At 43.5% G+C, this 23830-nt stretch overlaps 1 protein-coding gene across 1 annotated transcript in view; it reads right to left on the bottom strand.

Moving 5' to 3' along the window:
* The window catches only part of RIMS4 (regulating synaptic membrane exocytosis 4), a 61272-nt gene that overhangs the window by 17022 nt on the left and 20420 nt on the right, over positions 1-23830 (bottom strand). The window contains exon 2 of the mRNA XM_020984112.2: positions 11295-11436. Within this exon, the coding sequence (XP_020839771.1) occupies positions 11295-11436 (142 nt within the window). The remainder of the gene's footprint in view (positions 1-11294; positions 11437-23830) is intronic.

Genomic DNA, 23830 nt, shown 5'->3' with positions numbered 1-23830 from the left:
CAAGTCTATGTCTCTGCCTGTCTCTCCACTGGCCCTTTCTCTGCCCCATCTGTCATTCTCTCCACCAGCCTGTACTCGTATCTCAAAAGGAGCCATTAAGGTCTCTTTCAGTTGGCTTCTTCTAAGACTCTGGACAGTCCTAAAATCTTGGCACTGTCTCCTTTGAGAGACTTGTATACCCGGTTACCTCCATCCCATCCTCAAGACACCAGGAACTCCTGCAGGGGGATAGGAATTGGGAGTCATACTGAGTCTTACACCACCCAAGAGGGGCTCCCCTAACCCAGAGAGTCCTAATTTCCTTACCACAACATTATTGCAACTCTGCACAGGTTCCCAAAGGGAAAAAAGTAGGATCAGAGCCGGTTCTGGGGCTGTGGGTGACTCTCTGAGTACACCATTTCTGAGTCCTAGAATATCAGACCTGGAAGGCACTTTATTGATCAGAGAGTTTGACCTCTTCATATGATTAAGATCTCACATAGCTGGTGGCAGAGTCCAAACTAGAACCTGGGTCTCTTGATTCACAGCTCACTACTCTTTCCTCAAAAGACAGCAAAAAAAGTGATATAGTTTAAAAAAAAGTAAAGAAAGAAATCTAGATTAGGAGCCAAAAGACTTGAGTTTAAATCCTGGCTCTGCTAATTACTACCTTTGTGACATGTCATTTCCCTTCTTTGAGCCTCAGTTTCCTCATCTGTAGAATTAGGATTTTGGACTAGATGAACTTTAAGGTCACTTCCAACTTTAAATCTACAATCCTGTGATTTGGGGACAAAAATCATAAATACAATGATCATCTGGTGCTATAAGAGGTGAGAGAAGGGAGGGATCCTTAAGGACTATTCTGGTTAAGGACATCTTCCTGAGGAAGGAAGGAAATGGTACCAAGCACTATGCTAAGCACTTTATAAATCTTATCTCATTTAATCCACACCACAACCCTGTGAGTTAGGTGCTATTATGATCTCCATTTTATAGTTCAGTAAACTGAGACAGAAGAAGTTAAGTGACTTGCACAGGGTCACACAGCTAGTATGTGTCTGAGGTTGAATCTGAATTCAGGTCTCCTAGCTGTCTTCTAGGTGAAATGTGACTTGTGTTAGCTAAGTGTTGAAAGCAGTGTGGGATAATGGGAAGAACATTAGATTTGAAGTTAGAGGGCCTGGATGTGAATCTCAGTTATGCTGTTTATTTCTTCTGTGACATTCGGCAAGTCCCTTCCCCTCCAGGACCTGTTTCCTCATTTGTAAAACCTAGAAGGTTGAACTAGATACTTTCTAAGATCTCTTTCAGCCCTTGATACTATGACTATACACTGCCCAGTTTATTGCCATTGAAGTGGCTCCATGTGGAATCCCATCTGCTCCCCACTTGCCTGGAGATTGCCTATTGCTAAGCGGTAGCCACCTGATGGCCCAAGGATGCAGGCAGAGTTTTAGAGATGTCCATTACTTGATATCCCTGGCTGCACAGATAATCATTATCATCATAATAGCTAACAATTATATAGCTCCGTAAAGTTTGGGAAGCACTTTACTTATATTAGCTCATTTGATCCTCATAACAGCCTTATGAGGTAGTTTGTAAAATCCCCATTTTACCAATGTGGAAAATGAGGCTAAGAAGTTAAGGTGACTTGCTCAGGGTTATACAGCTAGTGTCCCAGGCAGAACTGGGACTCAGGTCTTTCTGACCCCAAGCTTAGCATCTTGTCCATTATGACACTTTATTTTTTTTTAATTTTTATTTATTTATTTATTTGCTTTTAGGCAATTGGGGTTAAGTGACTTGCCCAGGGTCACACAGCTAGTAAGTGTCAAGTGTTTGGTCTGAGGCCGGATTTGAACCCAGGTCCTCCTGACTTCAGGGCCGGTACTCTATCCACTGCGCCACCTAGCTGCCCCCCCCATTATGACACTTTACTGCCACATAAGCAGAACTTCTTTTCTTTCACCCATCCATCCATCCATCCATCCACCCATCCAGGGACGTACTATAGCCAGCTTGAATGGGCTTATAAGATACTAGTGTTCAGCATACACTGCGAGCATTTACTCTTATGAAATTGACAAGCTCTACAGATCAGGGCTTGATTTATTGTTTTATTGATTGTCTAGACTTAAGAAAGTGACAGAGAAAATGTTAATAATGCAGATTAAACTTTAAAATGTGTCATCCATACATTTTTTGGAAAGTTAGTTGTTAAACATTTACCAACACACCCTTGTATACATCTATCCATCTGTTCACACATCCATCCATTCAACAACTTTTATTAACAAACATCCATTGAATGAATGAAGCCCTTAGTTGGCTCAGGTCGATGTTTGCATTTTCTTCACTTCTAAATCCAGGAACCATAAAAAAATCACTTCAGAACTCTGGTTTTTATACCTGAGATCTGAATGTACAGGAGACATTACCTGTTTCTTTCACCCTACTACAGCATAGAGCTTTCCTCCATCAGGGCACTGCGGACTTAAAAAAACATTTAGTCTGCTACTAGAAAAGGGCATGTCGGGTCAGCGAGGTAGTACAGTGGATAGGGCACCAGCCCTGGAGTTAGGAGGACCTGAATTCAAATTCGGCCTCAAACACTTACTAACTTTGTAACCCTGGGCAAGTCACTTAATCCTGATTACCTCAAGGAAAAAAGAAAAGGTCATGTCTGTTACTAAGAAGAGGAGAGCAGACAGGGGTCTCCAAAGGTCATCATTCCCCTGCCTCTTGGAAGAACAGCTCATCCTTCAAGGTTCAGCTCAAATGCTCCTTCCTCTAGGAAGGAGCTAGAAATTATTTGTCTTTCTTCAGACCTCACTCAGGTCTTTGTATCTCTCTTTGTGTCTCTCTTAAGCACCATATCATTCCATTTTTTTTTCATAGTTATCTGCACCAGTATCATGTGTCCTGGATCAGGGCATTTTAAAAAAATCTTTACATCTCTAGTGCCAAGGAATATGGGTAGATGCCTAGAAATCATCTGCTGGATTGAATTAGATTGAACAGTCTACGAAGAAGGCAAGTTTGATTTGTTGAGGGCTAGAAGTCCTTCCTAATCCCTGAGCCAAATATTTTCTGCTATATAATTTCAATTCCTACTTCAATTCCATTAAATTAGTGTCAATTGAGAACTTACCTTTTTGTGCAACCCTATGATAAGTGGGGAGGGACTTGAGGCAAGCCCCTTCCTTCTTTCTGAGCCACACTTTCCCAATAAGAAAAATGAGGAGGTTGGACCAGACAATCGGAAAAGGCCCTTCTTGAATCAACCTGCTATGAATCTGTGGGTGCCACAACACAGCTTGCCCGCCCTGCTTGGGGACCCAAGAGAGGCTTCCAACACCCTGAAATTAAAAGTTTCCTCTAACATCCCACTGTTTCTTTGCCAGCTCCCGGCAGGATCCGGAGGAGACAATGGTGAGACTGACAGTGAGGTAATTATCTGTAATTGTTTGTGATGCCTAGGCTGCTGCCTTTTTTCTTATTGTGCAGCTGGCTTCCCAGGGCCTCTCCTGCTAGGAAGGTCCTCTGGGTTGCAGCTCCAGAAAGTTATATACCCTAAGAACCTTAGGGCAGAGAACAGAAAATGTTAAATCTTGAAGAAACCTGCCTCCAGAGGTTATAGTTCCCTTTCACTGAAGATCTGCAAGCAGGATACTGGATTACCATTGGTCAGATACGTGGCAGTCTATTAGTTAGTCAATAAGCTACGTGTCAGCACCGTGCTAAAGCGTGAGGGACACAAAGAGATGGCAAAATTCCCTGCTCGGGACTTGAAGGAGTCGAAGTTGGACTCAGTCAAAGGGCCACACTCAAGGAACTAGAAGGCCACATGGGGCCTTGAGGCCGCAGGTTCCCCACCCCTGGTCTAGGAAATAAATCTTGCAGAAGGTGGGATTTGAGCTGAGGCTTGAAATAAGCCAGAGAAATTAAGAGGCAGGCATGAGAGGAAGTCTTTTCAAGGTAGCAGTTGGATTAGATAACATGGATTAATGCTGGAAGTGAGTTTAGAACATGCAACAAAGAACATCAGAGTTGGGGGAGGAGCCTAGAACATAGAACATAGAATCTCAGAGCTAGAAGGAACCTTAGGACACATAGAATGCCAGTCCTGGAAAGAACTTCAGAAGATAGGAAGCAATAGGAAGCAAAATCTGGAAGGAATTCTGGCCAGAGAACACAAAGTTCTAGGCCTGAAATATAATATAGAATATAAGATTTAGAAGCGACCTTGGAAACCATTTAATCTGACCCTCTCATAGTACAAGTAGGGAAACTGAGACTCAGAGAGAGGAAATATCTTGTCTAAAGTCACCCAGGGAGTTAATGACACTGCTTTATTTATCTAAGGTGGAGGTAGGAGTCCAGGATTGGACAAAAATCCTTGCTTTCCTTTAAAAACAACAACTGCAAAATGAAATTTCCTGCATTTCAAATTTTATGAGTTATGCTCATTTATTTGAACCTCCCGGATGTTTTATTGATTAGCTTTTGGGATTGGGTTAGCTCTTGGATACACAGTGTCCTCAATCATTAAAACTGTCAAGCTTCCATTTTATTTTCCAAATGCATTAACTTTTCTCAGTTTCATCCAGAATCTGGAAAACAAAGCAGTATAATGAGAATATTGGCTTGTGCAGCAAAAGAACTGGAAGCAAATTCTAGCTTTGCCACTGGCTAATGACCTCAAGTAAGTCACCTTTCCCCCTCCCATCTACTTCTCAGCCTCTGTCTTCTCCTCTCCAGAACGAGAGAGGGGACTTGGGCAACTTGATCCTACAAGTTAATCCCAGCTTCTGATCCTATAATTCTAAGATGCTCATGAGAGCCCTGGTCTTAATAGTGACTGATTCTAGTTATGACAAACTTTGATTTGAACATCAGTAAGCCAATCAACAAACATTCATTATGTGCAAGGATGTATTGTAAATAAAAAGCCCAAGCAGTTTTGACCCCTAGATGTCCACATAGGCACAGATATACACATATGCCACACATGCATACACACATACATGCACACATGCAGAGGCAGCACATGTAAAGTTAAGGGGAAAGAAAATATTCCGTCTACCTGCACACACTCACTTAAAGTAACAGAACATAGAATGTCAGAGCTAGAAGGAAGCCTAGAGAATAGTATATGAGAGCTGGAAGAGGGTCTTAGAACATGGACAGTCAGAGCTGGAAGTGACCTTAGAACATGCTGGAAGGAAGCCTAGAGAATAGTATATGAGAGCTGGAAGAGGGTCTTAGAACATGGACAGTCAGAGCTGGAAGTGACCTTAGAACACAGAAGGTCAGAGCTGGAAGGGACCTTAGCAATGATCAGGTCTAATTTGTTTGGTTTCACAGATGAGGAAACTGAGGAAGAAGAAAAGAAAGGGTAACTGACTCACTGAGGATATATAGCAAGTTAGTGACTGCGCTGTAGCCTAAACTTATATTTCCCTGCTCTTAAACCAGCATTCTCCCCTTTCTGTTGTTGCTTCCTAAGTCTGCCCAGGGGGGTCCCACACAGCATAGGACTCCTTGCCACATTTGCTCATCCAAACCTATTCCTGCCTTTCCAGTATGTCTGTTTCCCCAGACAACAGATGGTCTTGGAGGGGAGGGGGCCGGCCTGACACCTGCAGTCCTCAAGAGCTTGGTAACCAGGCAGCGGGCTGGGCCAAGAAAGCCTGGCCCTGGCCAGTCCAGGGCCAAGATGGCTGCATGCTGCCAGCTCAGACTCTGCTGCTTTCCAAGGTGGAGAACTCAAACACTCAGATGCCCAAGGATGAAAAGGAGTGGAATGAAGTGGCAAAGGGAAGAAGGGACCAGAGCTCAGCTCTTTCACCTCTAGAGTGATGGCATTGTTGGCCCTGGACTTTGAGTCAAGGAAGAGACTTGGAGGAGAGATAAGTGAAAGAATGTTTGAGCCAGATATCAGGCTGCACACCTGTGTGCAGACTGACAGCATTAGACTGCCCAGGGACACCAGGCCACTGCAGAGAAGGGAGTCTCTTTCTCCAAGGGACAGAAGTGTCTGTGATCTGAACATACTCTGTATCAAAGCCATGTAACCTGACTCTGTCTAATGGAAAGTAGGGGAGGAACATACCCCATTCTATATACATGTATCCTATATACATATGCAGCTAGGTGGTGTAGTGAATAAAATAATAGGACTGAAGTCAGGAAGACCTGAGTTCCAATTTTGCCTTAGATACTTGCTGGTTGTGTGACCCTGGGCAAGTCACTTCACCACTGTTTGCCTCAGTTTCCTCAGCTGTAAAATTGGGATAATAATTATACCTACCTCCCATGGTTGTTGTGAAGATAAACAAGAGACAATATACCTAAAGTGCTTTGCAAACCTTACAGTCACATAAAAATGCTAACTCTAGCTATCATCAGGTACGTATCCAATTCTACAGGTCAAGCATAAACATATACAAGCATGTGCACAAATATAGGCACTCACTCATTAGCACACGCAATTAATTCATACACAATTAATCAACCCATCAATCAATGATCACTACTGCCAGGCACATTACAAGGTGCTGGCAATGCAAAGGCACTGAATACAGAAACAATTTTTGTTCTTAAGGAGTTTACATTCTAAGAATATTAACCCTGCCCCCTCCCACCCCTTATTGCCAGTTAAAGAATGCATATTCGCATGTAGAGCTTCGCACATATAGCTAAACTGTCACACACACATATAGGGAACTATATCTATATGGAGACATATATATGGTAGAAGATGGATGATACTAAGCCCACTTCAGGTTGCTAAAGGGAGAACAAGACCATGGGAAGAAGCCAGGATGAGAGGAATTGAGAGTCTTCATCCCTTGCTGGCTACCTTAGAGACTTTGGGAAATTTCCCTTTCACTGAAATCTGAGACTCTCTCTTGGTTGAGCATTTACCTCCTCCCACTGGGAGAGCTCCTTCATTCTGTGTGGTCTGGTATATGTTTTCCTATGTAGACTTTCTCTGATTTTTTTTTTGCTATCAATTTGGATAAAAGGGTTTCGTGGCTAAGGGCTATGCACGCTTGTTGTGGAATTGGTATTTGGTAAGAAGGAAGTCAAGCCTTGAAAACTCGGGGCATCCCTTTCTGCATTAATGAATAGAGATCAGAAATTTAGCTTGAACCTGAAAATTACATCCACTGGACTAACAATATTTAAGGAAGACAAGTAGACATCATTGTAGATTCTGGCCCAAACATCCCACTTCCCTCCTACCAGGAAATGGTTCCCTTAGAGAAGGGTGGGAGTGGGAGAGCAGAGGCTAGAGACATCTATTCTGTCTCCCTTTGAGCCACACAGGGATACCTCTGTGCTACGTGGCGGGAAGAGCCACAAGAGACCCTGACACCAAAGAGACTCTCCTTTCTCTTCTCTCTGACTTCTCCCTGTCTCTCATGCAGGCTGGGGCATTGATCTCCACTGATGAAGAGAGAGTCCCATACTAATGGGACGTAGGACTCTGGCTACATTCATACATACACACATGTGTGAACATGTATACACAACATACACATGTGCACACGCATGTATATTATGTGTAAGTACACTGTGTGGTTTGTGTTTGAGTATATGTACATGCATATATAGATCAGGTGTATGTCTACATACATACATATATACACACATAGGTATACTTATATATATGTATATACGTGTATATATATATATATGTATATATACCTATATATATAGGCATACGTATACATAGGTATACGTGTGTGTGTGTGTGTGTGTATACACACACACACTCAGTCATGCACTTATGCCTCTATAGACATACATGTTCATACTTGTGAAGATGTACATACACTAGTAATGTACTCACACAGGTAAACACATATATGTGCACACACAGAAGCACATAAACATTCACCTGCGTACTCACCCAGGTAACATGTACACTGATACATACATGTAAATGAGTTCACACACATGCACTCACTAGAAATCATTGGTCAGGTGCCCCTCTGATATGTGAGTAGAGGGGTACCACTGAGACAGCTGGGCAGTCTAATGGGCTGGGCAGGCACAGCTGTCTTCTGGGGCTGTTGGGTGCCCTGGGAAGTTCTGGTCCTCAGCCCAGGGGAGGGGCCTGGATGTTTCATTTCCGTCCTTTCCATCCCACAGAACCACATGGGCCTCTGTGGGTCTATTTTTAAGCCAAAGCTGAGCAATTTTCAGCCTGGTGCCATCACTCCTAGAGCTTGGAGAGGAGGTGGGAGAGAAGGGCGGAGCGCTCCTTCCTGTTCAGGAGCTCTGACATCAGTCTGGGATCTGCAGGAGGTCAGAACACCTGCTAATAACAAGGAGGAGGTGACTAGTAAAAGCAGCAGCCTGTTAACACCTCCTCATAGTCCACCTGCATCTACCTCCCCCAGTCCTGGGGGGTAAGTCTGTGTCTTTGATCCACACTGATCATGGGCTCCTAGATACAGATCTGGAGGGGATGTAGGTGTTTCCCACTCCAACAACCTCATCTTTACCTTGTGACCTTGAAGGTTCCTTTCTACTCCAAGTCTATGATCCTGAGGAAAAGTGAGTTTCTAATCCTCTACTTTACAGATGAGGAAGCTGAGGCCAAAGAGGGACAATGACTTGTTCAAGGCCACACAAGTAGGAAGTCACAGAAGTGAGATTGAAACCTGGGTCTTCTAATTCCAGACTCAATATTCTTTCCACTGTGAAACACTGCTCTGCTCACTATCTCACTAATCTGGTGCTCCTAGACCCCCAAAGGAACCAGGGGTAGATCTCAGGGAGTCCATAAATTTGGATGGGGGGGGGAACCCACATCTTTATTTCCCCTAACCTCTAACCTAAATTTAGTGTTTCCTTCAATTACTTAAAAATATTATTCTGAGAAGCAGCCCAAAGACCTTATCAGACTGCCAAAGGGGTCCATGGCACCAAAAAGGTTAAGCCCCTCTGCAGTACTGGGTAGAAGAAGCACCACCAGGATTTTGCTCTGCTGCAAAGATGGTATCAGAGTCAAAATAATGCTCTTAAGAATGCCCTCAAACACTAGAGAATGGCTGAGTGAATTATGATTATGTAATGGATATAATGAGGGACACCTAGGTGGCACAGAGGATGGAGTGTCGGGTCTGGAGTCATCTTCCTTAGTTCAAATCCAGCCTCACACACTGTGTGACCCTAGGCAAGTCACTTAACCCTGTTGTCTCAGTTTCCCATCTGTAAAATTAGCTGTAGAAGGAAATAGCAAACTGCTCCAGTATCTTTGCCAGGAAAACCCTAAATGCGGTCATGAAGAGTTGGATATGATTGAACAACAATAGATATGATGAAATACATTTGTGCTATAAGAAATGATAAAAGGGATGGATTTTGAGAAACCTGGGGAGACCCATAGAAACTCAAGCCAAGTAAAGCCAGAAGAATCAGGAGAACAATTTATCCAACAACAATAACATTGTAAAGACAAATAACTTGGAAAAACTCAAGAATGCTAGTCAATGTGATGACCAGACAGGATGTTAGAGGAAATGCATTGCCCACTTCCTGGCAGAGAGGCAATAGATTCAAGAAGCAAAAGGATGCATACATTTTGGGACATCAAAAATGTGGGAATTTGTCTTTGCTTGAGAGTTTTGTTTTTCTATTTTCCTTTTAAATTGGGGGTGGGTAGGAGGAAAGGAGAAAAAATAAATACTTGTTAATAGAAAACGGGAAAAAAAAATGTCTCCAAAGGGTCAAATAACATGCCAGGAATCCTCGGGAAGAAGGTACATTCATTTTGAAAATTGCTTGGAGTCCGGTGAAGTAGAAAAAATGTTGGATTTGGAGACAGTGTTTGGTTTCAATCCTGGAGTATTAGAGGTCATCAAATGTAAGTCCCTCCCTTTGTAGGTAAAGAAACTGAGTCTCCAGAGAAGTTAAAGGACTTGCCCAAGGCCACAGAAGTAGGGGGTAGCAGAGCCAGGATCATGTCTTAAGTAAATGGTAGAGCTGGGATTTGAACCCAGGTTCTCTGACTCCCAATCCAGTTTCTCTCACTCCAAAATCATTCCTAGCACCATAAGGCCAGCTTTATTAAGCACTTTCTATAGATACTGAGGCAAGTGCTAGGAAGAAAAAGACAAAAATCAAGCAATTCTTGCTCTCAGTGAACTTACAATCTACTGAGATGAAACAATATGTGCAATACATAAATGCAAAACATATGCAAAGTAATTTTAAGAGGGGACACCCAAACAAATGGGGGTTCAGGTAAAGGCTCTCCTAGGGGGTGGCACTTGAACTGAACCTGAAAGGGAGGTTGGGATTCCAAGAGGAAGAGGAGGGAGGGGAAGCATTCCAGGAGTCAGGGACAGCCTGTGCAATGGTACAAAGGTGGGAGATGTGTATAAGGCAGATAGGCCAATTTGGTTGAAGTGCATAATGCATGAGGGGGTATGATGTGAAAACAGTGTGGAAAGATAGATTGGAGGCAGAGTGTGAAGGGCTTTAATTGAAAAAAGGAGTATTTGCATTTTATTGAAGAGGGAAGAGGGAAACACTGAATCGACACGGTCAGACTTGGGCTTTGGGACTATCAATTTGGCAGCTGTGTGGAAAATGAACTGGAGAGAAAAGAGACTGGAGGCAGAGAGAGCCAATCGGAAGACTCCTGCAGCAGTCTAGATGAGAAGCGATGAGGGTCTGAATTATGCTAGTCATCAAACAACTAGCAAGAAGTGGATGGATGTGAGAGGTGTTGAGGAAAAACAAGGAAGTTCAGAAGAAGGGTGAGTTTGGGGAAGGAGAATGAGTTCTGACTGGATTGACTGACTGAGATGCCTATGGAAACTCCAAGTGGAGGGTCCAACAGGTAATTAGTGATGTGAGACTAGAGTTCAGGATAAAGATGAGACCTATATATGTAGATCTGGGAGTCATCTGCAGAGAGATGATGAGCTGGTGAAATGGGGATGGGAAATAGAAGGGAGAGAGGGAGAAGAGAAAAGGAGGAGAGAAGGAAGAGAGAGGAGAAAGAAGGAAAGAAGGGACAGAAAAAGAGAGAAAGAGGAGAGGGGGGAATGAGAGGAGTGGAGAGGAGAGAAGAGGAGAAAATGTGAGGAGAGGAGAGAAAGAAAGAGGAGAGGAGAAGAAAAATGAGAGGAGAGAAAAGAAGAGGAGAGAAGAGGAGAGGAGAAGAGGAGGAAGAGGAGAGATAATCTATATAAAGAAAAGAAAAGCGCCTAGGACAGAACTTTGTCAAGGTGATTGGGGCTTTGAAGACCAGGTCTCTGGTCTTCAAGCCTTCCACTCACTTGCCCTCGGAGCCATAGCTGTTCATGCTGTCCTCAATGGATTCATGGCTGGCTTGACGCAAGGTCCGACTGGGCATCTCCACGGCCAGGCCAGTCTCTGTGCTTCGTTGGATGGCTCCTTTTAGTCTCCGGCCATCTCCATCTAGGAAAGCAAGTGAAAGACAGAAAAAAGGGAGGGAGACATAAATACACATGGAGAGAAGAAAACTCTGGGAAGTTCTCGTTAGTTTCTCACCTGCACATTGTACTAAGAACAGCTTAAGATTATAGTTTCATGGAATATTGAGCAAGAAGGGATTTTAGAGATCAGCTAGTCAGACTCCTTCATGGGGTCAGTTAGGTGGCTCAGAGAACAAAGCACTAGACCTGGAGTTAGAAAGACCTGAGTTCAGATCCTGCCACAGACACTTACTGTGTGACCTGAGCAAGTCACTTAACCTCTCTCTGACTCAAGTTTTCAAATCTACAAAAAGAGGACAATAATAGCATTTACCTCATAGGGTTGTTGTGAGGGTCAAAATAACATATTTATGGCTCTTTGAGCACTTAAAGTGCTATAGAAATTCTAGCTCTTAAGGAGCAGCTAGGTGTGTTTCAGATGGAGTACTAGACTCAAAGTGAGGAAGACATAAGTTCAAGTCCTGCCTCAGGCACTTACTAGCTATTTCACTTATCCTCTCTCAGTATCAGTTTCCCCATCTATAAAATGGGGATAATAATAGTACCCATCTTATAGGATTGTGAGGATCAAGTGAGATATATATGTGCATATTTTACAAACAGGTAAAGCACTTTGCAAACCTTAAAGTGCTATATAAATGCTGGCTATTATTATTTCATGGAGGAAAAACCCGAGGCCCAAAGAGGTTAAACATGCTTAAGGTCACAGAAGTAATAAGCAGCAGAAGTGGAATTTGAACCCAAGTCATCTGACTTAGATCCCATACTCACTCTACTAGACTTTACTGCCCTTAAGAATCCAGTTGGATTCAGTCTTCTACCCATCACTTACTAGCCATGGGATATTGACCAAATCACTGGTCCTCCTTGACTTCAGTTTCCTCCTGCATAAAATGGGTATGATAATACTTGTACTATCCAACCCATAGGGTTGTATGAGGCAGGTTAGAGCATGTCACCCTCATGGGGGTGATACTCCATCCATTCCACTGGCTCCCCCTGGCCTCTAGGATCAGATACAAAATCATCTGTGTGATCTTTAAAGCTTTCCATAAAAGACTTACATGAACTGATGCAAGGTGAAACGAGCAGAATCAGGAGAACAGTGTACACAGTAACAGCCACATTGTGTGATGACTGACCTTTATAGACCTAGCTCTTCTCAGCAAGACAAAGATCCCAGACAATTCTGAAGGACTCATGATGGAAAATGATATCCACTTCCAGAGAAAGAACTGATGGAATCCAAATGCAGACAGAAGCATATTTTTCTTTACCTTTTTTCTTGTTTTTTTGTCTGTGTTTTCTTTTACAACATGACTAACATGGAAATACATTTTGCATGACTATCCATGTATATAAGCTATGTCAAATTGCTTGCCTTCTCAGTGAGGGGGGAAGAAGAGGGAGGGAGAGAATTTGGAACTCAACATTTTAAAAAACAAATGTTAGAAATTGTTTTTACATGTAATTGGGGGGAAATACTAATTTTAAAATATTAAATGTAAAGCCTCTCATAACTTAGCCCCATCCTACCTTTTTCCTATCTTTCTTACTCCTTACACCCCACCCCATCTCCCATATACTGTGTGCAATTCAATGACAGTGCCTCCTGGCCAGTCCATAGGGAACACTCCATTTCCAGATTCTACATTTTCTCTGACTGTCTCCTATGCCTGGAATGCTTTCTCTCCTTGTTTCCACTGCTTGGCTTCCCTGGCTTCCTTCAAGTCCCAGCTACAATCCCACCTTCTATAGGAAGCCTTTCCAGATCCCTTTTAATTCTAGTCATTCTAGGCCTTCCTTCTGTTGATTGTCTCCAATTGATCTAGTAAGCATCTTGTTTGTATATAATTGTTTGTATGTTGTCTTGTTCATTAGACTGTGAGTTCTTTGAATGCAGAGACTGTCTTTTTTTTTTAATCTTTCTTTGTGTCCCCAGTTCTTAGCACAGTCAGTTCCTGGCACATAGTAGGTGCTTACTAAATGCTTGTTGACTGAAACTATAAAATAGTATATAAACATAAGCAGTTTATTGCCCCATTTGAAGCAGACTCTGCATTGACATCCTGGGGAAAGATGCATAGAATTTTTTTTCTGGTGTCTCTCTACCCTTTATCAATTCTTTCTTCCCCCAGGTCCCTATAGTACCTCATGCTTCAGATAGCTGCCCTTCAAATAAAAAAGTAACTGTCTTGTCTCTTAAGAACCGTATCTACTAGATAAGCACTAACTAATCGAAGAGACTAGTCTCTGCTGCTGGTCCAGGAGACATATCACAGTCTTCAGGTAATGGAAGAGCTATCAGAGGACAGAAGGGACAGACTTGTTCTCACTGGTCCCCACAGGGCAAATTAGGAACAAAAGAGAAAAGTTACCAAAAGGTAGTTTTGGCCCCCAATACAGGAGAATTTTCTAACAATCGGAGCTGTCCAACAACAGCAAACAGTGAGTGAGCTCCCTGTATCTAGGAGGAGTTCAACACAGACCGGCACATTCATAGACTCACTCTCATACAAAGACACACACACACACACACACACACACACACACACACACACACTCACTCACAGATGTATGAAGATACATATACCCAGAAATAGACAAGAAGCAAAAAAGACAAACCCAGGCAAAGATACACAGATAAACACACAGACCCCAAACCAATTGTTACTGAGGTACAAGTGTACACAGATATATGCAGAGACAATTACACACATGCTGACAGGCACACAAAGACATACATAGATGGCAAGATACATACATACAGACATACACACAGAGACAGATGTACCTATATGCAGATAAAAAGTTACACACAAGCAGACAGAAAACACAGACACATAGACATATACAAACATACATAAAACAGAGACACATACAGGGGTAGCTAGGTGGCACAGTGGATAGAGTACCAGGCCTGGAGTCAGGAAGACCTGAGTTCAAAACTGGCCTTAAACACTTATTATCTGGTCAAGTCATCTAACCACATTTGCCTCAATTTCCTGAACTGTAAAATGAGCTGGGCAAGGAAATGGCAAACCATTCCAGTATCTTTTCCAAGAAAACCGAAGAGTCAGACACAACTGAAAAATGACTGAACAACGAAACATACAGATAGAATGACGCAGAGACAGTCATGTCCACATATACAGATATATACTGATGGGCAGGTGCCCAGAGAAAAATGCACACAAAGGCACACACAACTACTGACCTAAACAAAGAAAAATAGACAGAAGCCATTCCAGAGACAGACAAACAGACAGGAAGAGAACTCCTCTCTGCCCCCCACCAGGCATGATAGAAAGCTATACACAGACTCAGACAGAGACAGATGTCCATAGGAATAGAATCACACAGACCTGAAACCCCACACAAAGAAAAAGAGACCCACATAAGCACATATAGAAATGACACAGAAAGATGAACAGAAATAGATCCAGAGACCCATATAACAGACACAAATGCAGAGATGCGGTAACACAAAGATATCTCCACGTAGAGATGTGTAGCTCGGAAGATATACACAGAAAGATACATGCATACACAGAGAAATACAAATACCTCCATAGCCATTGAGATAACAACAACAACTAACATTAATGTAGTGCCTACTATGTGTGAGACACTTTGCTAAGCACTTTACAATTATCTCATTTGATCCTCACAACAACCCTGGGGAATAGGTGCTACTATTATCCACATTTTGCCAATAAGAGAACTGAGGCAAACAGAGGTTAAGTGACTTGTTCAGGGTCACACAACTAGTCAGTGTCTGAGACTGGATTTGAACTCAGATCCTCTTGATTCCAGTCCCAGTACTCTATTCACTGCATCACCTAGCTGAGCCTTATAGATACATACAACCAGAAGAAAACACGAAGACACACATGGAGACAAATACAGTGACTATTTCAGACACAGTCTCAACCCTCCCCCCCACCTCTCTCCCCTCCCCACTCTGCTGGCCTTTATCAGGGGTCAAACACTTGCTTTGAAAACTCACCCCCCCCACTCCCTCGCACCCTCCTATTTTGCAGAGCTAAGCAAGATTTCTTTCTTTCTCTCTTTCTTCCCGCCAGGGCCTGACACATTTTTCCAGAAAGAAGAAAACTGGAATAATGACAAATAACTCTTGAAGCTGGAGCTGAGAGGGCACTTCTATAGCTGCCCTTGGGGGGGGGCGGCCTCTTATGCTTGATAGTGTGAGCTAGGGAATTGGCTCCCCATGAAGCCTAGATCCAGGAGGAGCCTCAGAGATGGCTAGAATTGAAAGGGACTTTAGGATTCAATCATCTAGTACAACCTCATCATTCTACAGAAGAGGAAACTGAGATAAACAGGCAAGGGTGGAAGAGCCACTTCTGACCCCAAGTCCAGTGCTTGCTTTCACTGTCTCTTACTGCCTGGCCACCATACGCTACAGAGACTTAGAAGCTAACATTCTGTCTTCTCCCTTTGCAATGTCTGCATCATGCTGGGGCAAACAAAAGGGACAGTGGGTGAGGAACCAGGCACAGCTAAAGACCCCTAGAGGGTGGAGTAGAACTGGCTTATGGGGCCTTCTGCATCAAAGAGAGCACAAGTGGAATGGATGGCCATTTGGGGGCCAATGGGAAGGCCCTTGCCTCCAAACAACCATCCCCACCTCTCTAACCTATGGCTGAAATTCCCCTATTAATTCTTCATTCTTCTGGCACAAGATTCTGTTCTCTGTTACAATGTAAATCCCCGTAAACAGGGGTTACGTGTCTAGTCTTTATCAGTCCCATACACTTGAGTGTGAGTAAGTTTATCAGGGGGTTTTCGCACAGAAGATTTTGATAAGGCAGAGGAATGCAAAAGCTAGATGGTACCAGGGGACCTGGGGTGGGGGGTGGTTCTGGAAAATTTCATGATTTTACCAGATAGATAAGGAAAGTGGAGCCCCCAAAGCTCAAATCAGAGTCATAGAACTTTAGAGCCTACCTAATCTAAACCTCTCATTTTACAGAGAAGGAAACTGAGATCTAGAAAGGTCATTTCATCATTTCCCACCCAGCTATACTTCTCTGAACCTCAAGATCCAGGGTCCCTAGGTACAGTATTGACTTCTGGATAGACAGATGGCCCATCCCCCTACTCCCTAGTCCAGATCCCAACGTATGAGATAATAATAGCTAGCATTTTGCAGAATCCTGTGATGTAGGCAGTGGAAGTATTTTTATCCCCATTTTATAGCTGTGGAAACTGAGTCTCAAAGTGGCTTCCCTAAGGCCACATAGTTAGGAAGGGAAAGATTTGGGACCCCAACATACACCTTCCAACTCAAAACCTAGAATTCTTTCCAATATATCATGCTGCCTTTTGTCCACGTTAAGCTAAGCCTTTTTGTCTGGCTGTCACTAGAGCTGGGTTCAGGCCTGAAGAGGAAGGGAAATGACCAGCCCCCTGCTGCCTCTTTTCTGTGGTCGATGTGCCTCTTGGCACCTCAGAGACAAAACCTTCAGAGGCTGCTGCCTCCCTTCTCCTCCCCACCCAGCTCATCACTCCCAGTCCCTGCTATTTCCAGCTGCTCCCACCCTCACACGCCTCCCCCAGGCTCCTGCCAGCACTGGCTCTGACCCAACCCTGTATGCTTTGGCCTGGGTGGAAACAGCTCTCCCCCATCCCAGTGGCCTCCCCCTTGTGAGAGTCATTGCCTGACTCCCCAATTTCAGATTCCTCATGGTCTTAAAATCACAAAAACTTAACATTTCCATGGGTTGACACAGAATATTGGAGAGGGACAGGTCCTATCCAGTAGAACTCCTATCTAGGATAATTCCTTCACTGGCAAAAGAGGAAACTGAGGCCTACAGAGGTTAGCTGCCCAGAGTCTCACACACGTAGCAATCTGCATCAGATTCAGGACTAGAACCTGACATCCTGAGTCCCATCAGTGTTGTCTCCACCGCACCCGCCTTTTAGCATACTGAGTAAGATGTAGCCTGCTCCCTGGTCCTCTTAGCCTTGTTGCTTCGGACCTTTCCCCTTGAGAATGGCAAGAATTGAATCTGGGTCTGGCCACAGCTGTTGACTCCACTGAAGTTAATTGATATTGACCAAATCGGGGCTGGTGATTAACTGAGGGCTGAGCAGAGGGCCAAGCATTGAAGTTGATGTAATAATGGGGTGGAGGGAGCACAAGGTACTCGTGGGGTCTCACTGGGTCCAGATCAATTCAATCTGCCCAGCTGAGGTATACAACCACCTCTGCCCTCACCATTCCCCGCCCCCAGACTGCCTTGGAAGAAGAAATGTAGGCAGGGGCCTGAATACTTAAGGGAGCATAGCTACTTTGGGCTGTTCCAGTACGGATTCCTCCCTGCTCTGCAAGCTATAAACCATTAGATGCATGAAGATGGGTTATGAATTCCTCCCTTCCCCACGAAGACTTTTCTGTGAAGCAGATTTTTGTAAGGAGAGAATGTGGTGGAAAGCACCCTGGCTTTGGAGTCAGAGGATTTAGGCTCAAATGCCAGTTCTACCTGTGTTATCTTGGGCAAACCACTGCCTGTACCACCCTCACCCTCCAGCCTCAGTATCCTCCTCTGTCAAACAAGGTGGTAGTATGTTTATAAAGTACTTTAATATTTGCAGAGTGCTTTACAAATATTTCATTTGATCCTCACAACAACCATGGGAGGCAGGTACTGTTATTATCCTCATTTTACAGATGAGGAAACTAAGGCAGACCAAGGTTAAGTGGCTTGCCCAGGGCCTGAGTCAAATCTGAGGCCAGATTTGAACTCTGACCTGTCCTGACTTCAGGTCCAGCACTCCATCCACTGCACCAGCTGTGAGCAACTCCCATTTGCAAAGTGACTTATAGTTTAAAAAGCACTTTCTTCATAATAACCTCATGAAGTAGCTGGTACAAGTGCTATCATCCCATTTTTCAGAGAATGAAAATGATACTCAGAGAGGAAGTGACTTGTTAAGGGTCAGTATCTCAGAGCTGGAAGACACTTCAGAGCCCACCAGCCCATACCTGAAACAGAATACTGTCCACAATGTATATCCTGTCTCACAGATGATCATGCAGCCTTTGTTTGAAGAGCTTCAGAAGCAGGGAGCCCTCTACCTCCTGAGGTCGCCCTTCCCATTTTTAGATCGCTCTAATTGTTCAGAATTTTTTCCTTACAAGAAAAAGAAATCTCTGCAACTTACAACATTTATTCTAACTCTGCCCTCTGGGGCCAGGCAAAATGAGTGCAATTCTTCTTCCAAGTGACAGCCTTCCTAATACTTAAGATAAGATAGTTATCACCACCTCTCAATTGTCTCCAGATGAAGTCCTTTCCCCAATTTTTTGCTCACAGAACATGAGCTTGAGACCCTCAACCGTCCTGCTTAGCCTCCTCCGGATGTTGTCCAGTACCAATTTCCTTCCTAAAATATGGTATCTAGATAGGGACATGGACTAGATTTGGGATTTCATTGTTACAAGGAATTCCTGGGTAAGGGAACTCCTTCTGTCAATGCTGACCAGCACCTTCTCTGCAATTTAGAGTACCAAGACACACATGAACACACACACACAGTGAATAGGATTAACTTGGCATGACCAACCACTGATGGAGTCATATTGTCTCTTCGCGATCATCACTTTTCTAGACATTCACTAGCCAGCCATTAAAATAATACATTTTAACATTTTGCCAGAAATTAAAATGAAGCTCCTGGCTGCTAGCTTGCAGAATGACTCCTCCCCCCCCCCTTTTTTTTTGAAGCATCTGTTTAGAGAGTCTTAAATAGCTGCCCAGAGAACTGAGACTTAAGTGACTTGACCAGGGTCTCACAGCTTTTATCTGTTGGAGATGGGACTTCAACCTTCAACCTCCTGGCTTCAAGGCTATCTACTTCATGATTCTGCCTCTAGAACTGAGCATAATATTTGAGATTAGTCTGCCCAGAGTAGAGGACAGGACAACAACATCTTTCCAGTCTTATTTTAACATACCCTAGGATCACATAAGCTTTTGTTGGCTGTCACATCAGACTTTTGCCTCATCTTGAATTTGTGGTCCACAGAACTCTCCAGATTTTTTGTTTCAGACAAACTCCTATACATCCACACCTCCTAGTCTTGTTCTATGGAACTGAATTTTGAGCCCAAGTGTAGGACTTTATTTTTAACTTAACTTCTTTGTTGTTCAGTTGTCTCAGTTGTGTCTGACTCTTCATGGCCCCATTTGGGGTTTTCTTGGCAAAGATATTGGAGTGGTTTGCCATTTCCTTCTCCAGCCCATTTTACAGATGAGGAAACTGAGGCAAACAGGGTTAAGTGACTTGCCCAGGGTCACACAGGCAGTAAGTGTCTGAGGCCAGATTTGAACTCACAAAGATGGGTCTTGCTAACTCCAGGCCCAGTGCTCTATCCACTGTGCCCCCAGCTGCCTCAGCAGTCAAACTCAACTTTGCATTTAACTTACTCAATTCACTCCAGTGTTCTAGTCTGTCAAGATCCTTTTGGATCGTCCTCTGCCATCCAGTCTGTTAGCTAACGCTCCTACCTGCAAATTGGAATTTTTAAATGCCACAGATCCCTTTACCCATCACTGATAAGGCCAACCACAGCTGCCAGGGGCACTTCACTAGAGACTTTCTTCCAAGTTGACATCAAACCAGGAATGGCTATCCTTTGTGTCCAGCAATCCAACAAGTTCTAAGTCTACCTGAGTACATGATTATCTAGCCCACTTATTTCCATCTTGTCCACAAGAACACTTCCTCAAATACTTTGAGGTGAACTATGTCCACGCTATTCCCTTAATCTATCAATCTAGTGACCCTGTCCAAAAAAAGGGGGGTGAATAGGATTAAGCTGAAACGACCAATTCTTGACAGTCATATTGGCTCTTGGTGATCCCCACTTTTCTAGACATGCATTAGCCAGCCTTTAATAAAATATTCTAATATTCTGCCAGAAATGAAAATGAAGCTCCCTGGCTTCTAGTTTGCAGAATCCATCTTTATCCCTTTTTTGGGAGCATCACGCAGCAAGTACATGTCAGAATTGTGACTGAAATCTATTTCCTCTAAGGATAAGACTCTTTCCACTCCATTATGCAGCTTCTACTTATCTCCTGTGTCATCCTGAGCAAGTCAAGCAAGCAGCACCTTGCTGCTTTGACCCCGAGTTTCCCTATTTCTAAAATTAGGACATTGGATTGGATGGTGCATAAGAATAATACAAAATGCTATAGGACAGATGAGGGAAGGATCAGTCTAGGCAATTGTTACTTGTTTATGAGCACCCACTGTGTGCAGAGTCCTAAGTGACAGAAGATGGGGTCCTATGGGAGGGATAATGGATCAGTAGGAAGTTTAGTCTCTAACCTTGTGGAAAGTAGCTTTGTACAGGTGAAAGAAGATAGGATTTGCAGTAAGAGGATCTAGACTTGAATCCTGACTCTATTACTTACTCATATGTGATTTTAGGCAGAGAAGGGATTTCTTCTCTCTGTGCTTCAGCTTCCTTATCTGTAAAATGAGGAGGGAGGGGAGATGGGGAGGACTAGATAATGTCTAAGCTGCCTTCCAGCTCAGACATTTTACTTTCTAATGTCCCTTCAAGTTCCAGACCTTTAAGGAGTTCAGAATCTATTGCAAGCAATTGGGAGGTGCTTACCCCTGTCCTCAGTGCTGAATAGAACCAAAAGGGAACCTCATCTTACCCTATTGTGAGGATGGGGATGATGAAGAGGGGCATATCATAGGACCAAATGAGCCTTTTGGTTGGTAGAAGTGTGATTTCAGAGAGGCTGGAGAGAAAAACCTGATGAATCAGATGACCATGTCCAGAGGGACAATGAGACTGTAATTCCTCCTGGGTGCTGACTTTTACTGGCTTTGGAGCCTTCAGAAAATCATTTCACATCTCTGAGTCTCAGTTTGCTTATCTGTAAAATGGGAATAATAATCCTTGGTACATATGTGTGTATGTGTATATATATATATTCTATTCACAGGATTGTTGTGAGTAGAAAAAATTGTAAAGTGCTATAGAAATGAGTTTGGCAGGGGGCTACTTTGGCACAGGACTAGACTCCTGCCAGCCAAAACATCTTCCTGAAGCCCAGAAGAAAAAAGACTGGAAGTGAATGTTGTAAAAGAATCACCTGTTTGGGCTAAAGAAACCATGTGGATTCAGTCCCAGACCTGGAAAGGTCTCAAGGCACAAGCTGTCCAGGCTCACAAGAACATAAGTAATAGAAAGAGCCCTGGTCTGGGTATCAGGACACTTGGACTCTATACCCTAGCTCAAAGGCTTACAGATAGAGAATTGGAAAACGATTTAGAAGTCATGAAGTCAAAGTCCTCTCATTCTACAGATAAGGAGACTGAGGCCTTAAACAATATGCTCTCTGGGCTTCAGCTTTCCCATTTGTAAAATTAAGGAAATAAATCTTTAAGGGTCCTTCCAGCTCTGTAATTCTGTGAGGGCATTGTATGTTCATGAGTACAAATGTGTGTATAAACTGAGGTAGCTAGGAGGCATAGTGGACAGAATGTTAGGCTTGGAGTCAAGAAGACCTAAGTTCAAATCTTGCTTCACCTACTTAATAGCTATGTGACCCTGGTCAAGTCACTTATCACCTCTCATCCTCAGTTTCCTCGTCTAAAAAATGGGATGATAATAGCACCTACCTTGCAGGTTTGGGGGACAATCAAATGAGGTAAACTGTTAAGTGCTTTGCAAACTTTAAAGTTCTATGTGAAAGCTAGCTATTATAAACATGCACAAAGTAATAGCATGGCATCTTGGAAAAAGCACTGGACTTGGAATCAAGAAAGATCTGGGTTTGAATCCTAGCTCCACCACTTAGTGGCTGTATGCCTTTCTGAGCCTCAATTTCCTCATCTACAAAATGGGGAAAACAAAAGCTTAGATTGCTTCCCCCATAGGATTGTTTTGAGATAAGTGCTCGGTAAAACTGGAAGCATTTGAGAAATGAGCTACACGTGTGTATGTTGGGTGTCCACATGTTCTGGGGTCCTGCATCACAGCCTCAAGTCTTTCCCACCCTGAAAGATTCCAATTCTTTGCTTTACTCCTGGTGACCATCTTGGCCTGAACAGAAGAAAGCTCTTGTCAGTTCCCTCCCAGGACTGCCTGGAGCCAAGAAGAACCAGCTGGAACCAGCTGGCCTCACAGTCACAGAGCTCATCGAGAGCCAACATTGCCTCAGATGAGCTGCCCTTGGATGGGGAGGCTGGGAGAGAAGCCACCTTGGAACGGCAGTTTCCCACCCCTTCCATTGGGCTTTCTGAATAGGCTCCACACTCTACAGAAGGAAGACCACCCCATGCCCCTCAGACATTTTGTTTGCTGAGCTTTGATGGGGGGCTTGCTCACCATGTTGTGTATGTCTCCTGATACTTTAGCATGAGAGGTGGCATGTTGTCAGTGCCTAGCACAACCCTGACAACTAGTAGATGTTTAATAAATGCTTGTTGATTGATATTAGACAGAACCATTGGACTTAGAGTAAGAAACCCAAGTTTCATATTCTGGCTTTTGTCTGAGCTATGTGACCATGGATTAGTTACTTCATCTGTCTTCAGCCAAAAAACGAAGGAGAACAATTCTTGTACCACCTATATCGCTGGGCTATTGAGAAGAATGTGCTTTTTCTAAACCATAAAATGCCCAAGAAACATGAGTTAGTATTAGTTATTATTATGAGCGTGGATGTGGCAAAATCATCTTCCTCTTCCATCCATTGGGCAAAAGGGCAATAACCTTCCCTTCCACCCCCAAGCAACTCATAAATATTTTTCTTTTTTTTTTTCCAAGGCAATTGGGGTTAAGTGACTTGCCCAGGGTCACACAGCTAGTAAGTATCAAATGTTTGGTCTGAGGCCAGATTTGAACTCAGGTCCTCCTGACTTCAGGGCTGGTGCTCTATCCACTGCACCACCTAGCTGCCCCTCATAAAGATTTTTCAGGAAAAAAACATCCACACAGCAACATTCTCTCCTGACCCTTTCCAAAGTCTCACTGTCCATTGACTGAAAGATCTAATGTATCTAACCTGATTCTGTCTTCATGAAATATAAACTTATACTTCCTTCTGGTCTGACTTAGCAGAGAGGGAAAACAGCAAGTTGGTCAGCGTCCTCAATACCTCCTCTCTTGGCAGCATGATTGAGTGGAAAGTGCTTTGGGGATGGGGATGGGGAAGTCAGCAGAGACAGAGGTTCCAGATCTGCCACAAACTCACCCTAGTGACCTTGGGCAAGTCATTTTGCTTCCTCTGAACTTCAGATTCTGCCCATGTTATTATATCATTACGGAGGTTAGAACAGTGATCTCTCAGAGCCAT

This window comes from Phascolarctos cinereus, unplaced genomic scaffold, assembly GCF_003287225.1.
Source record: "Phascolarctos cinereus isolate Bilbo 61053 unplaced genomic scaffold, phaCin_HiC Scaffold_2;HRSCAF=192, whole genome shotgun sequence".
Taxonomy (NCBI): Eukaryota; Metazoa; Chordata; class Mammalia; order Diprotodontia; family Phascolarctidae; genus Phascolarctos; species Phascolarctos cinereus.
This window is presented reverse-complemented; position numbering and strand designations above follow the sequence as displayed.